Consider the following 15,401-nt stretch of genomic DNA (forward strand, 5'->3'; position numbering starts at 1 on the left):
GCCCGCACATCGCCTCCGTTGGATCTGTGTGCCTGAGACGTGGCTGAATCTTTAACCGTCCGATCAGCCATAATGCTACGGTCACATGCTCTTCCAAAACGAAGAGCAAGTATTACGGTGGGCTATAAGCAGACTGAATGCTGAGGCGGAGAAGAGGGAAGAGGAGAGAGAGAAGAAGTGAGCTGTTAGCTTACAGTCAGTTTCGACTTTCGACTCAAGAACTAAGAAATTTTGTGAGATAAACAAGTGGACCATGTATTAATGTTGGAGAGCTAAATTACTATATAAGTGGGCTAAAAGATGAGCTGCAAAGATTCTTGCAGCCAGCAACAGGCTAAATCATTAGTCTTGCTCGATTAAAGGCACCGTACTTAGCTACGGTTGAACACAGCCACACAGGAAGTGATGAGAACCGAGACAAATCGCCACAACCGTCTCCAAGACTTCCAGAGTACTTGGAATACTATTACAGCACCACTCCTATTTTAGAGACTTTTTTTTTGGCTCTAAAGTACATGCAAGTGACTCGAATAGATAGATACTGCCTCCAGTCCATGACGTTTTGAGCAAAGATAAGTTACCAACTTATGAAAATGCCATTATGCAGCATAATGCAAAATGTATATAGCTCATGTGAATTCAAATATAGTGCTAAGTAAAAATTGGTGATCATAAACCATGCTATGGAGAGTGATGAAAGAAAGACTGTTGTCTTATGAGACAATCACTCATAAGATTAAATTTAGCATTAAGAGGACAACTCGTATTTATGTTGTTGTGTCATGGAGTATGTCTTCGCAGTGGATGCATTTCTCTCCATGATTTGAGTTACAATGAGGAGTTGAAGTCTAAAGTCATATTATGATACATGAAGTTTATGAGGTGAACTATAAGACGATCATCACTACTACTCCTTATGCCCCCCCTCCCGGCAAAGAAAAATATATAGGTATTTTTTATTCTTTTATATTATCCCAAGTCAAACTATTTTAGACTTGACTAAGACCTATGATGTTAAATTAGTTTCATCAAATTAACCACGAAATACATTTTTTTGCACTTATTTGGTGTCATCTATGTGAATTTTTCATATAATGAACTTGGTCAAACTTGAGATACTTTTGCATAGAACAAAACTAAAAATAGCTCTAATAGCCATGGAAGGAGTATTAGATTATTTTTTAAAAAAGTGTTTTTAACTATTCCCATGTACAGTAGTACTACCTGCTTCATCGTCAACATCTTAATCTGGCACCGACTCTTGGGACCCAAGCATCGGTCCATACTGTTAGTGAGAGCAATTTCCTAAGCACGGGTAGCCTAGAAGAGTCTTGCTGCCTTGCTGGTCAAGCGGGGCACACCAGACACGCACACGTGCCACCGCTAGTGGGCCTGACATTTTGATTTGACCAAAGAAAAGCGAAAAGATGTCTTCTAAGCAAAACTATCAAAGACTTCATTTTCTTACAACACATTAGTAGAGACTGAGTGGTGTTTGTTGCCTTGTTTCACAATAATTTATACTAAAGGCTAAAGCCCTACAAAAGTGACATTATGCTTCTAAGGAAACAAAGTTAGGTGTATCGTTTTAGTAATGGATGCAATAAAAATAAACTAAGCTATCGTTAACGCTTTTAGTGAAGCATCAACCCTGTTTGAGATGCCAAATGTTTTCTTGAGTAGAATTTCTTGGTTTTCATATAATAATTCTAAGGTGTACCTAATTTTACTGATTATAATACTATATGTCCTCTGAATTCTAAGTTCCCATTTTTCGTATACCCCCTTGCAACTTTGTTAGAGCTCACATGCATTACATATATTGCATGGTTTAGCTAGTAGCCACTCAATGGTGTCCTAGGTAGCACACTTCTGGAGTGAAGCAACTATCTTCCATCACAAAACAATCCCAGAGGCCAGAGGGCTAAGGCGAGTTCCAACGGCTCCTCCTATACCTCCCCCCACCGAACGTAGGGGGTGCTTTGGGGAGTTGGCGATCCAACGGTTCCCCCCAAAGCCCCCCTATATACAGAGAGAGTTGAAACTCCCTTTATATATAGGGTGAGTTCCAACTCCCCCTATATTCTAATCACACCGTTTCTTCGCGATATTAATCCCGTTTGAGCCCCGTAACATGATGATAATGTGTATTATGACAATATAAATACTGTATGATTTTTTAAATTCAAAACCGATAAATAAATAGTTAGTTAATGAGTGATAGTATATAGGGGGAATAGATATGGGGAGAATGGTTGGAGAGAAGGAGTTATAGGAGAGGATTTTTTTGGAGAAATATAGTAAAATATAGTAAATAATACCTAAGTGGGAAGCTGCTCTCACCACTCGATACTGCCTACTAGTCTACTAGCTAGTACACCCTTCTATTTAAAAAAAAAAAATCACTGCCAGTACACTTTAACTATGCATTAAGGCCCACTAAATCTAGTCATAGCATGTGAACCACTCCTGATCCCTATGACATTATCATGTGCTCCTACATCTGGTAAACAGGGCTTCGTGTCTTTACATATTACTTCTACTTCTTTTTGTGTTTTACTTGCATTATTTTTGTAATTCCCCAAGAACCATATTTCTCAAGAATCATGTTTCTAAAGTGTAAGTTGTAAGAAGATACACCACATAAAGTTTACTAAATGTAGATGCAAGAAAAAAACTAAGTACACAAGACAACTTTACCAAGAAAATTAAAATCCACACTATGATCCAAAATATGCAAAATAGCGTATCCAAAGGTTCAGATAAGCATGTATAGCACCATCTTCAGGAACCAATATTTCCACAAATAAAGTGACGATAAATCCAAAATTGTCCAATTGTATGAGCACTACATTACAAACACCAGATAAAACATTGAGATATCTTAAGATACAAGTTAGAACCTATAACGTTTTTGTCCCCATCGCCGGAAAAAAGGCCGTGCTTAAATCATTTTCTGCTTTTTAAGAAAGGGTACAACTCATGGGTGTCACTAGCTAATAAAGGAACACACTTCTAGTGTGAAGTTTGTGATGCTACGTGAACCTATCTTCAGAAAGTTCACCTAAAGGTCCAAACTGTTCACGTTAGATAGCAAAGCAATGCTAGATCAAAACAAGCCGGCAATAACCAATTTATATGTGCACGCAACTTCACTAAACCTCTAATAGACGTTTAAACTCTAATTCCAAGAAAACCCATCAATAATACTAGAAATAACTCAGTTCACAACCACAAAACGTGAAAACATTACAGGTTATTGCATTGAATAAAATAGGGTACATTTTTTTTTGTAAATGTATAAAATATTTGTTACAAAGTTGACGTATACTTAGCAACCACTCATGATTTATATTAATTCATTGACAAAACATCCTATAAAATAGAAAATAGTTAAAAACCATCTTGGTAACAACCTCACGTCCTACCCTGCATCATCATCTAGTGAGTATACCAAAGGTGCTGTATAGACAATTTCTAATTTTTGTTGTAAAGAGAGTTAATATGATATGACAAACTAATCCTTTTTTTGAAAAAAGTATGACAAACTAATCCTTAGTAGTGGATTAATTAAAGAGCGAATGTGGTGGTTGTTGCAATTTTCTAGACAGAGGCCAGGCCAGAACAAAGAACCAGAAAAAACCTCCCAAATAAAGCCCGGTTTGTTTGTAACCAGGAGAGGAGAGGCACCGAGAGGAAGTGGGCCCCACACGTAAATGGCGACCAACCGCTGCTAAAAATAAAGCGTGGCGAGGCGAGCGAAACTCACGTCTCTCCCCCCTCCCCCGCGTCCCTTCCCTCCCTACCCCGTCGCCGTCGCCGTCGCCGCTGCCGTGCGTCGGAGCGGGATGACGCAGAGCATGAGCGGCCGCGGAGGGAGCGGCCGCGGGTACGGACTCCACCACCACCACCACCACAGCGCGCTGTGCTGCCTCTCCGCCGCGCCGCCGCTTCCGGGGGACGCCACGCCGACGCTGCCGCTGGCGCCGGACCCCGCCGCCGCCGCCGCCGCGGCCTCGGGGGCGGCGGTGGCGGTGGAGGGGGTACTGCACAAGTGGACCAACTACGGCCGCGGGTGGCGGGAGCGCTGGTTCTCGCTCCGCGACGGCGTCCTGTCCTACTCCAAGATTCGGGCCGGCGCGGGCGCCGGCGCGGCGGAGGAGGACGGGGAGGTCAGGCTGATCGGCTCCAGGGTCGGCGGCGCGCGCCACACTGAGAAGCCCACCGGCGTCGTAAGCCTCAAGGTCCGTGCTCGCCCTCGCCGGCCCCCTCTTGTGCGGTTCGTGTGATCCGGCCTCCCGGTGGGGCAGATTCCGATCTCTCGATTTCGTCCTCTCTTTTTCTCAACAATTTTATCCCCGCATTTGCAAGTGTGCTCCTTCGGTGGATGCAATTCAATTCTAACTTTAACCTTTCACCGCGATCACTCCCGTTGAATTTCTGATTTTTTTCTTCTTCTTGTCGTACTGTGATTTCTGAACCTGTGTTCGTGGGGAATTCGTTTCGCTGCCTTCATTAACAATCCAGCCAGCGCTGCTGTTCGCTGGAACGCATTATTAGCTCACCGGATCAAGTGTTGAATATTGTGGCAGCCAAAGAAATCTTATTTAATCGGTTCTGGGTTCTTTTTGCGGGGGGCGAAAGGTAGATTCTCGTGTCGAGTTCTGCCTCATGATGATGGAATGGTAGGTGGGAGACATCGTCACATTGCTGGATCGAAGTGACGTGACCTCTCTTTTCTATTTTCCTTTTGCCAGGATACTCGCATTCATTCCATCCTTCTCCTTGTCTGTGCATTGCCGTGACAAATCATTCAATCCTGTCCATTTTGTTGCTCAGATCATCGTTTCCTCTAATCCATTCCAATGGTGCTATCATTAACAGGCATGATTAATTAACCACCTGATTAGTGGTCCTAAGACCGTTTCTTGTCTAAACTTAGCAGAACCTAGTAGTTTAGCTATAGGGAACAAATGGCGTCTTTTTTCCCCTCCTGATACTAGTATTTCCAAAAGGGCCGTACCTTTCTCTGTCACGTGGTCAGGCATATCTTTGCACGTAAAGCCCTGACCCTTTCGCAGAATTTTGTCTATTTCAAGCCTTGTTGTCATTTCCGAGAAGTATGAGGAGGGCTGTGTTGCCATTCTATTGGTGAAGATCGATAGGACAACCAAGTTTATCAGTTAGTCGCTGTCTTATTACTGTGCACACTTTTTTAAACCCCAAAAATGCTGTATGATAGGATTCATCCATATGGATGAATGCATGACAGATGCTACGTGATAAGTTGAATTATTTAGTGTGATTAGAGGATTGGATATGCTCTGAGGATACTTTTGGAATTTGCATTATTGATTTGTACTGTTCCAGGGGTTGCTTTTCCACGATGCTTTTACCAGCTGTTGAACTCCCAGTGTTAGTACTATCACTGGGTCTTTTCATGGCCTTTACCCATGGGTCCCAAGAATTAAAGCATGTACAGTCGATCCAAGTGGCCACATAGAGAGAGAGGGAGCCTAGGAGAGGGAATAAAATGGGGGGCCTGTGGTCTATGTCAGATTAAGGGCGGCCTTTGGATCTTCAACTGCATAGGTTGTTTTCTTAAGGTAGATTGTAGATTGGCTCCACTTTCGATTTCATTCTTGTTGCCCTTTCCCCTGACCCTTTGGTTGAAATTGAAGGGAGAAGGGTACTCTTTGGATGGATTTTTTGGGGAATACCATACTGGGTTCTTAAATCCATTTTTCATCTATTCCTCTCTTTTTTTGGGGGGGTCTTACTTCTTAATAGAAGTTTCAGGTGCTGTGTACAAATGTAGTGGATATTGATCTGTGTATATGACTATGTGTATGCTTTTCATATGGCTGATGGATAGTGTGGCACATGGAAAGTTCTAGACATTTTCATGGAAAGTATATGGCAGCTGATGAGTTACTATGTTTCTAGGTGTCAGCATTTCGGGAGAGCAAGTCTGACGATAGGAGATTCTACATATTTTCCCCCACAAAGACGCTTCACTTGAAGACACATTCAAAAGATGACCGTGTTGCCTGGATTGAGGCCTTGATCTTGGCAAGGAGTGTGTACTCTCTCAGGTCACTCAGCGGGAGAGTAACTTTCGTGCAGTGCGATGTTTCGATTTCAACTGCAAGGCTTCGAGATCGAATGCATCAGGAGGGTCTGAACGAGAATCTTATTCAGGACTGTGAACAGATTGTACTTTCTGAATTCTCAAGCTACCGGAAGCAACTCAAGCGGCGTTATGAGGATTACTTAAGCTTGTTTGGGTCCTGCAGACACAATTTTGAGGTAAGAGCAGCTGCATACGTTCTTTGTATGTGTTCAAGACTTTGCACAAAAGTGACAAGTAGCAGGAACCGCCTCAATGGCTGAAAGTAAGAAATATGGTTCTTGGTAAACTTGTGGGTTCTTAAATTCTTGCTAATCAGTAGATCTCGTGTTGAAATAGTTGCACAAATTTGCAAAGGTTACTCCTTGAATGGTTACTCTCCTCTTTTTCCTGCAGGAATTTTACATAGTGTATTACACACATATTTGTGCAGGAAGGTAAAGATGGAAGTATAACACAGGGGGAATTGACAAGAAATGACTTTTCTAGTTCTCGACATGGAAATTTTAGCGGTACGATTTTGACACATACTGGGTCATTTCCAGCTGTAGCTGCATGATCTACTTATCTGTTTCTTGTGTCTGTATTTCAATCTTTTCATGTTTGTGTTTCAAGTAGCCTGAGCACCATTATTTCCTAAGAACCAGCATTTTGTTAATGGTACAATGGTTGTTCTTTCCCAGAATATAGCACAACAGAATCTGATGAGTTTGAAAAGAACGACGGAGGTGAATTGATCTGTGAAGAAGAAACTCCATTCTTTGATTCTGTGGACTACTTCATAGAATCAGACAACAGGTCTTCAACCATGCTAAGTGATCAGGAAGTTGTGGATACCCAAACACAAGATTCTAGTGACAGGTTACCACAAATCAGACGAAGGACTAGACTACCAGAGCCTACTGAGAAGGAGAAAGGGATCAGCCTCTGGTCCATTATTAAAGATAGTGTTGGAAAGGACTTGACACGAGTTTGCCTTCCAGTTTACTTCAATGAACCTCTCTCATCCCTTCAAAAGTGCTTTGAAGATTTGGAATATTCATACCTCTTGGATCAGGCCTATCAATATGGAAAAATGGTAAGATCATTGTCGTGTCTTTGATATTGCATGTCTAGGACATTCATCTGCTTGCTTTAGATGGGAGTTTCAGAGATCAATGAAATTGTGGTGTCAATCCCTTTACCATATCACTACTCAAATCAACACACCCAATCTGCGAATGTGATTGAGGCATGCTAAAACTAGATGCATAATATCTGCCAGAACCCATAAAAATTATGCTGTCTGGTATGTTGGCCCAAATGAAATTTGTTTCTCTCTCAACCCCTTGGCCCAAGGGGCACTGGGTTACATATATAGGGGGCGGGAGACTTAGCCAAGTCACCTCTTTAACCCAGTCCTACCTAGGCGGCCACAGGAGGCCAGAAAAACCTCCGTGTGATCCCATCGACGGTTGAGATCACCGGGGGTGGGGGGACTATACCTAGCCCTATCTAGTAATATGGATGGATACATAGAAGCACATATGTGAGACTTATCTAACATGGTACTTATTGATGCAGTATACTCTACTACTAAGCTTGGAAATTTATTGATTCTTACAAAAGTGATAGGTGTTATCACAGTATTATAGTTTGACATGTTAGTTTTGTTCAAATATGATGTATTAGTTTCATTTGTGAGTTTGAGAAATGCTGCAATTTTGTGTATCAACATATAGAATGTTTCTAATATTTTGCATGCTACTATATCTTATAAGGATTTTTCTCATTTTTGTCATATATATGAAATCTAGGGAAATAGTCTCATGAGAATTCTCAAAGTAGCTGCTTTCGCGATCTCCGGCTATGCTTCATCTGTTGCAAGACCTTGCAAACCATTCAATCCATTGTTAGGAGAGACCTATGAAGCTGATTACCCTGATAGAGGAGTTCGTTTTTTCGCAGAAAAGGTTAGTTGAGCACTCTTTGTTGTAATGTTGTTCTTACTCAAGAGATCGTTTCTGGGTCTCTGGGGGAAGGAATAGTGTGAAACTCCATAGATTTACAAAGAAAGTAAAGTTTATTTTTTCCCTTTATGCTCATGTAATGCAAAACTGATATAGCTATGCAATGTCATGTAATTTCTGTTAAAGCTGCGCCCCTTTGTTTACCTTGTACTGATCAGCCATATCTTAATATGTGATACTTTGCATCGGAGGCTTTTAATTTCATCATGTTGCTGTTCAACATTTCCACAAATAGGTTAGTCATCATCCAATGCTGATTGCCTGCCACTGTGAAGGCAAGGGTTGGAAATTCTGGGGCGACAGCAATCTCAAATCCAAGTTTTGGGGGCAGTCAATTCAAGTTGAACCAGTTGGCATTTTGACTGTGGAATTTGACGATGGGGAAATCTTCCAATGGAATAAGGTGTGTAGCACAACTAGAGATGGTGAAATCTTCATCTCTGATTGATACTATATGTTTTCTCATAACTAAATTCTGTTTTTACACAATAATGCCTTTTCAGGTTACAACGACTATTCATAACCTCATCCTTGGGAAGTTGTACTGCAGCCACCATGGAACCATGCATATAAAAGGGAATCGTCAGTATTCATGTAAACTTAAGTTCAAAGAGCCATCACTTCTTGACCGGAATCCTCACCTAGTAAGTGTTAACTCAAATATTACTGCTGTTAACTGGGATGTTGAGCCCACATGTTTTCCTCTTCAGCACATTACCTTATGATCAATCTGTGGTACACTCATTACCTTCTTTTGTACTGTTGGCATTTGAATACAAAGAGTTTGCATGATTGCCATGTTCTTAACATCTGTCAGATGAACTGAGGGAAAGACACACTTGTGTTTTTACTAGGAGTATGGTGAAGAAGAATTGCTAGTGCCATTGTAGAAACAACTGTTTCATTGCAAGAATTCGAATTACTGGTCTGAGGTCTCAATATGAGTCGTTACAGTTGGCATCCATTTGACTTTTGATTACATTTGGGGGAAGTGGTTTGTTCTTATGTTGATCATATACTATCTGGGGTTTGGGTATTATCCCGAAGTAGCAATTTACAAATTTCCTTATGTATTTAGGTAGTTAGGTTACAGAGACTTATATCCTCTTTAACGTCTGACATTCGAGTTCAAACTTAGTTCAAGTTGTATTATAAGCAGCTATTCATTGTTTTAATTTTTGGTTCATAAGTGCTTTTAAAACTGAGAAGGCATATGACAAAGTACCGATAAATGTCATGTGGTGGGCCTTGGAGAAGCACAAAGTCCCAACTAAGTACATTACCCTCATTAAGGATATGTACAAGGATGCGACGACGTTTGTCCGGACATGTGATGGCAACACCACTGATTTTCCTATTAACATAGGCCTACACCAGGGGTCAGCATTGAGCCCTTATTTATTTGCTTTAGTGATGGATGAGGTCACAAGGGATATACAAGGTGAGATCTCTTGGTGTATGCTCTTTGCTGATGATGTGGTGCTAGTTGACGAGAGTACGACAGGGGTTAATAGGAAGTTAGAGCTGTGGAGACGCACGTTAGAGTCGAAAGGGTTCGGACTTAGTAGGACCAAGACCGAGTACATGATGTGCGATTTCAGCGCGACTAGGCATGAGGGGGGAGACGTTAGTCTAGATGGGCAAGTGGTGGTCCAGAAGGATACTTTTCGGTATTTAGGATCGGTGCTACAAAAGGATGGCGACATTGATGAAGATGTTAGACATAGAATTTCAGCTGACTGGTTGAAATGGCGGCAAGCTTTTGGCATCCTTTGTGACAAGAGGGTGCCACAAAAGCTAAAAGGCAAATTCTATAGGACAGCAATTCATCCGGCGATGTTATACGGTGCTGAATGTTGGCCTAAAAAAGGCGACATGTCCAGCAACTGAGTGTAGCAGAGATGCGGATGTTGTGGTGGTTTTGCGGGCACACAAGGAGGGATAGAGTCCGGAACGAAGTTATTCGGGATAGGGTCGGGGTGGCACCAATTGAGGAGAAACTTACCCAGCATCGGCTAAGATGGTTTGGACATGTCCAACGAAGGCCTCCTGAGGCGCCGGTGCGTAATGGGGTTCTTGAGCGGGTCGATAATGTAAAGAGGGGTAGAGGTAGACCTAAATTGACGTGGGATGAGTCGGTTAAGAGAGACCTTAAGGATTGGAATATTTCTAAAGAGATAGCTTTGGATAGGAGCGCTTGGAGACTAGCTATCAACGTGCCTGAACCTTGAACTTATTTCTTTCGGGTTTCATCTCTAGCCTACTCCAACTTGCTTGGGAAAAAATGCTATGTTGTTGTTGTTGTTGTTGTTGAAGTGCTTTTAGCATTATGTTTATGTCTTCATATCTGCATTTATATTTATCTTTTGCATGCACTGTGTCCACAGGTACAAGGCTTTGTAGAGGATAATGATGGGAGCAAAGCTTCGTTTTTAATAGGGAAGTGGGATGAAAGCATGTATTATAGTAATTCTGATACTTTCAAGGTGAGAAGTGCTGATCAACTGAAAGGTGCTTCGCTATTGTGGGAAAAGAACAAACCTGCTCCTAATCCAACGCGGTACAATCTGTCTTCATTCGCGATCACGTTGAATGAGTTAACCCCAGGGCTGCAGGTATGGGTGTAAATTTGATTGTCATACAAGTGTACTACAATCAAGAGTTTTGTCCTAATTGCTTGGCCATTCCCTGGATATAGGAAAAACTTCCACCTACAGATTCACGGTTGAGACCAGATCAGCACCACCTAGAGAATGGAGAATATGAAAAGGCGAACGCTGAGAAGTTGAGGTTGGAACGGCGTCAAAGAATGGTATTGTCCATGTCTCCTCTTCGTAAAATTTGGCACGGATAGGGTCATGCTTAGTGAATTCCTTGCATAAATCACTTGCCCTATATGCTGTTTCATTTTAGTCTGTCTCGTTGCAGTCCACGAAACTTCAAGACAATGGCTGGAAGCCCCGGTGGTTCGAGCAGGACACTGACGATGGGACGTACCGCTACAAAGGCGGATACTGGGAAACAAGAGAGAAGGGACACTGGGACGGGTGCCTCGACATATTTGGGGAATTCGTTGAGACATGAGCACCCTGTTCTCGCAGTAGCAAAGGATCAAGCAGCAAGCACCCATCCGGCAAGGCCATTTAGAAACAACGGAGCACCGCCATCTTCGCTGGAGCTCCTCTTGTTAAACAAGAAAAGGGGAGCACTGCGCGAGGAATATTGAGGAAGGCGGCATTGCCATCCTGAACTGAATGGTAGCAGATATGGATGACAATGGAGGCATGACCAGTCTGTTAGTATAGTATAGTCCCCGATGCAAATAAGAATGTTGGTCTCCATTCTTTGGTTCCTTGTGTTAAACATGGATCTGTTGTTGTTGAGCAGGCTACCCGGCCTTCATTTCATCATGGAAGAGATCTGCTTGCTCGGCTATGGCAAAATTCTGCCTGCCCATGTAATGCTTTTGCCTATTCCAGCCAGGATGGGAAAAGAACATTGTGCAGAGAAAAAGAGCCAGTAAACTTACATGAACCTGACATAGTTTAGCAAATAAATTTCCTTTATTTCCAATATGGTGAATTTCCCTTTGCCCTGTTAATAAACTACACCCGTCTTAACGTTTGTGCAACTGGCAAAACTCACTGTCATTCCTGCGTCTTAACGTTTGTTCTTTGTTGATAGCTCGTGATGCTTTCAATGTCGTGTTTTGTGAACAAAAAGATTCACATGTGCATTGCAGAATCAATCACTTGTATTCGTGATGAATTGATTGTTTGACATAAATCCAACTATAGAGGATCAAATGTTCCAACGATGTTATTTCTTACTGTTGCACACATGAACCAATCAGATTTGGATACAGTCCTGTTTGCGTATGTAGCAGTCTCATCGCTGGAAATCCATCTAAGCTACCCTGTTGCTGGAAATCCATCAACCTGCAGGTTTCCAGTGAAGCTGTTGTTGTACACCATGAACTCTTTCAAATTGGGGAGCCTCCAAATTCCTGCGGGAATGGTTCCTGTGAATGAGTTGTCAGAGAGGTCAAGTATCTCAACTTGGACATCCTGCCAAAACACGTTGGGAAGTCGCCAACCAGGTTGCAATCAAACGCCTCCAAGATGACTAGGTTTGTCAGGTTCTCTAACGGCGGCAGCTCGCCTGGGTCAAATGCATTCGTGTCCACCGAAAACTCCTTAAGCTTCGTCAGCTGGCCAAGCTCTGCAGGAACGGTGCCGGTGAAGTTGCATTCGGACAACCCAAGATACCGCAGGTTTCGGAGCATACAGAGGGACACCAGGACGCTGCCATCGAACCTGTTCGCACCAAAATACAGGGTTCTCAGGTTACGTCCAAGGCGATTGCCGAGGTCATCAGGCAGTTTCCCACCGATATTGTTAATGCTGAGGTCGAGGAACCGGAGCGAGCGGCAGCGGTAGAGCGCCGTCGGCAAGACGCCGGAGATGTTGTTGGAGAGGTGGAGGTGTTCGAGGCTGGAGAGGCCGCCGACGGCGTCCACGATGGGGCCCGTGATGTTGAGGTTGTCGAGGTAGAGCTTGGTGACGCGGCCGGCGGCCGAGTCACAGGCCACATTTGGCCAGCTGCAGGGCGCGCCAGCGGCCGAGGCGCTCGCCGACCGGGACTGCGCCGCAGCACCACTGGTTAGCACAGGCAGCATAAGGAGGCAGCAAGCCCACCCAGCCATCTCTTGCTTCCCACTGCTGCTGCCTTGCCTGCTGACGCTCGACGGCCGGACGGGTGGGTGCTAATTGTAACACTGTACTATATATATATATAAAAGGAGTAAAGTCCATCATCGGTCGAAACACAAGCTAAACTTGTGTCATTGTGCCATCCCGGTCTCTAAATTCACAAATCGACTGTTCAGGTTCTCAAATTTGTCCATCTATGTCATCTCGATCCATAAACTTTGTTCCACTGTGTCATTCCAGTCCCTAAACTAGAAAATCAAACACGGTCCATAAACTTGTTCCACTATGTCATCCCGGTCCCTAAACTAGAAAATCAAACGTTTATGTCCTCAAATTTGTTCAAACATGTCATTCAAGTCCCTAAACTTGATTTTGAGTTTCATATGGGTCAAAACAAGACAATCTAAAATCTATATATCAAACAATAATTCATAACTTCTTCATATGAATTTGAATGAAGATAAACTTTATATCAAAATGGTAGCCCTCGACGTAATCTACAATTTTGTAGTTGAAATATTTTTGAATTAAAACTGTTTAGGGTCTCAAAATATTATTGTAAGTTTATAGATTTTGAAATTTAAAAGTTAAAATTAAATTTTGGGACTCTAAACAATTTTAATTCAAAAACTTTTTAACTGCAAAGTTGTAGATCGCGTCGAGAGATACAATTTTGATATAAAGTTTGTCTTCATTCGAGTTCATATGAAAAAATTATAAATTATTTTTTTATATAGAGGTTTTAGATCGTTCGGTTTGGACTGAGATGAGACTCAAAATCAAATTTAGGGACTGAGATGACACGACTGGACAAGTTTGAGGATCTAAACAGATGGTTTATAAGTTTAGGGACCGGAATGACACAGCCAAACAAGTTTAAGGACCTAAACGATCGATTTACAAGTTTAGGGACCGGGATGACACAATTTGAAAACATCTACCCCCTAGTGAGTTTTGGAGTATTGATTGACAACACGATTAAAGGACTAACTTGTTTGCATGAGATTATGAGCAGGAATTTAATTGAGAAATTGGTACTAAATGAGATGGCTCATGTGTTGCAAGTAAGTGTGTTTATTCCATTGGCATTATATATACGTGACAAGCAAAAGAAGAAAAGAAAAGTTAGAGCAAGGTATTCATGGTCAATATGAAGACTCTGATATTTGTTAAGGCTTGTTAAACCTATGATGGGATTCAAAGGGACAAGCAAAATAAGAGAAAGGAAAAGATAGAGCAAAGTATTCATAGTTGATATGACGGCTCTAATATTTGCTACGGCTTGTTCAACTTATGATGGAATTCAAAGTGACAAGTAAAGGTTTTGTGAATGAGACATGATATACTTGTGCATAGTCTCAAGTTTGGAAGAACCTGTCATAAATGGTGATTAACAAAAGAAGCAAGTAAGGCAAAAGTAAATGAGACATGAGTTTATGCATGCATGATGTCTCAAATTGGAAAGCTTGCATATGAGATTGAATCGGGAATTCAAATTGATAAAGAAGATTTCATGCATGACATAAATCAACATGAGTTCAAGATGGACGGCTAGGATAAAGGTAGAGGACTGAGAGACGTGTTTCAAGAAGCTACGCAAGCGACGGCTTGGGGGGGAGAAAGAAACCGATATAGGTCAAAGGTCGGAGATCCTAGAGTCATGGAGAACTCTATGTTGAAGAATGTCATTATTCAAGTGAAGAAGGTGACTTGTGAATCAAGATGGATTTCATTCCTAGACAAATTGAAGATCCAAAGTCACTAGCTCAAAACAGGTATGCTCAATGAATTGAAGATGTTGATGCCCTCACCGTATTAATCGAAAAAAGGTCGCATGATCGTAATGCGAAGCTCAAGTGAGGATTGTGATATTTGTATATTTCATTTGTTCAACTTGAGTATAGGAATGCCGTACTATTAAGAGGGATGCAACATCAATGGGTTTAGACAACACTAAAAGTGCTCAAAATAAGTCCCTAGAGAGTATAGCGTGCTAACATTCCAATTTTCAGTGGGGGACCGGTCTGACTGGTCTATGCAGGAAGTGGCCCTAACGGCTAGTTTTCAAAACCGACCAGTCTGGCCGGTCTAACACTGACAGGGGCACGGCTAGTTTTGTGAGAGGGAGTATTTATACCCCATGACTTCACCCATTCGTGGGTGCTGATGCCATTCCATTCAGAACACTTGTGAAAGCCTTGTGAGCACTTGGAGAGTCCTCCCCAACATCTCTTTGTGAGAGTTGCTTGATTCAAGTTGAATCCTTGAGTTGGGTTGAGTGAATCCAATCCTAGAGAGCCATTTGAGCAAGAGAGAAACATCCCGAGCTTTGAGCACTTGCGGTTACGTCGGCCAACTCGATTGAAGCATTTGTTACTCTTGGAGCATTGGCTCCTAGACGGCTAGGTGTCGCCGGCTAGCTCCCAAGATTGTGGTGAGTAGTGGCAAGTTTGTTGCAGCATCGATTGTGTGCCACGAGGGTGCATGGTCACATAGTGGAGAGAAGAGATATCTTGACCTTGCGGTCGCCATAAGCTTGCTCAACGGAGA

General features: G+C 42.4%; 2 protein-coding genes across 3 annotated transcripts; one reads left to right on the forward strand and one right to left on the reverse strand.

The window, feature by feature from the left end:
• Nucleotides 1-3,751: 3,751 nt before the first annotated feature.
• LOC120678856 (oxysterol-binding protein-related protein 2A-like) lies at nucleotides 3,752-11,714 on the forward strand. 2 transcript variants are annotated; one of them, XM_039960263.1, is made up of 10 exons: nucleotides 3,752-4,244; nucleotides 5,947-6,309; nucleotides 6,564-6,642; nucleotides 6,814-7,208; nucleotides 7,927-8,082; nucleotides 8,375-8,542; nucleotides 8,643-8,783; nucleotides 10,527-10,754; nucleotides 10,838-10,951; nucleotides 11,068-11,714. In XM_039960263.1, the coding sequence occupies exons 1-10, from the start codon at nucleotides 3,849-3,851 to the stop codon at nucleotides 11,221-11,223; spliced, it is 2,196 nt and encodes a 731-aa protein (XP_039816197.1). In that variant the 5' UTR covers nucleotides 3,752-3,848; the 3' UTR covers nucleotides 11,224-11,714. The 2 variants fall into 2 exon arrangements, with proteins under 2 accessions (XP_039816197.1, XP_039816198.1); XM_039960264.1 differs by lacking the exon at nucleotides 3,752-4,244 and adding an exon at nucleotides 5,439-5,606.
• A 336-nt stretch (nucleotides 11,715-12,050) lies between these two features.
• On the reverse strand, nucleotides 12,051-12,844 carry LOC120677847 (leucine-rich repeat receptor-like serine/threonine-protein kinase RGI4). Its single transcript, XM_039959050.1, has 2 exons — nucleotides 12,326-12,844; nucleotides 12,051-12,206 (listed from the first exon to the last, which is right to left on the reverse strand). The coding sequence occupies exons 1-2, from the start codon at nucleotides 12,842-12,844 to the stop codon at nucleotides 12,051-12,053; spliced, it is 675 nt and encodes a 224-aa protein (XP_039814984.1).
• Between the last annotated feature and the right edge of the window lie 2,557 nt (nucleotides 12,845-15,401).

Source organism: Panicum virgatum, chromosome 6N (genome assembly GCF_016808335.1).
Source record: "Panicum virgatum strain AP13 chromosome 6N, P.virgatum_v5, whole genome shotgun sequence".
Classification (NCBI taxonomy): Eukaryota; Viridiplantae; Streptophyta; class Magnoliopsida; order Poales; family Poaceae; genus Panicum; species Panicum virgatum.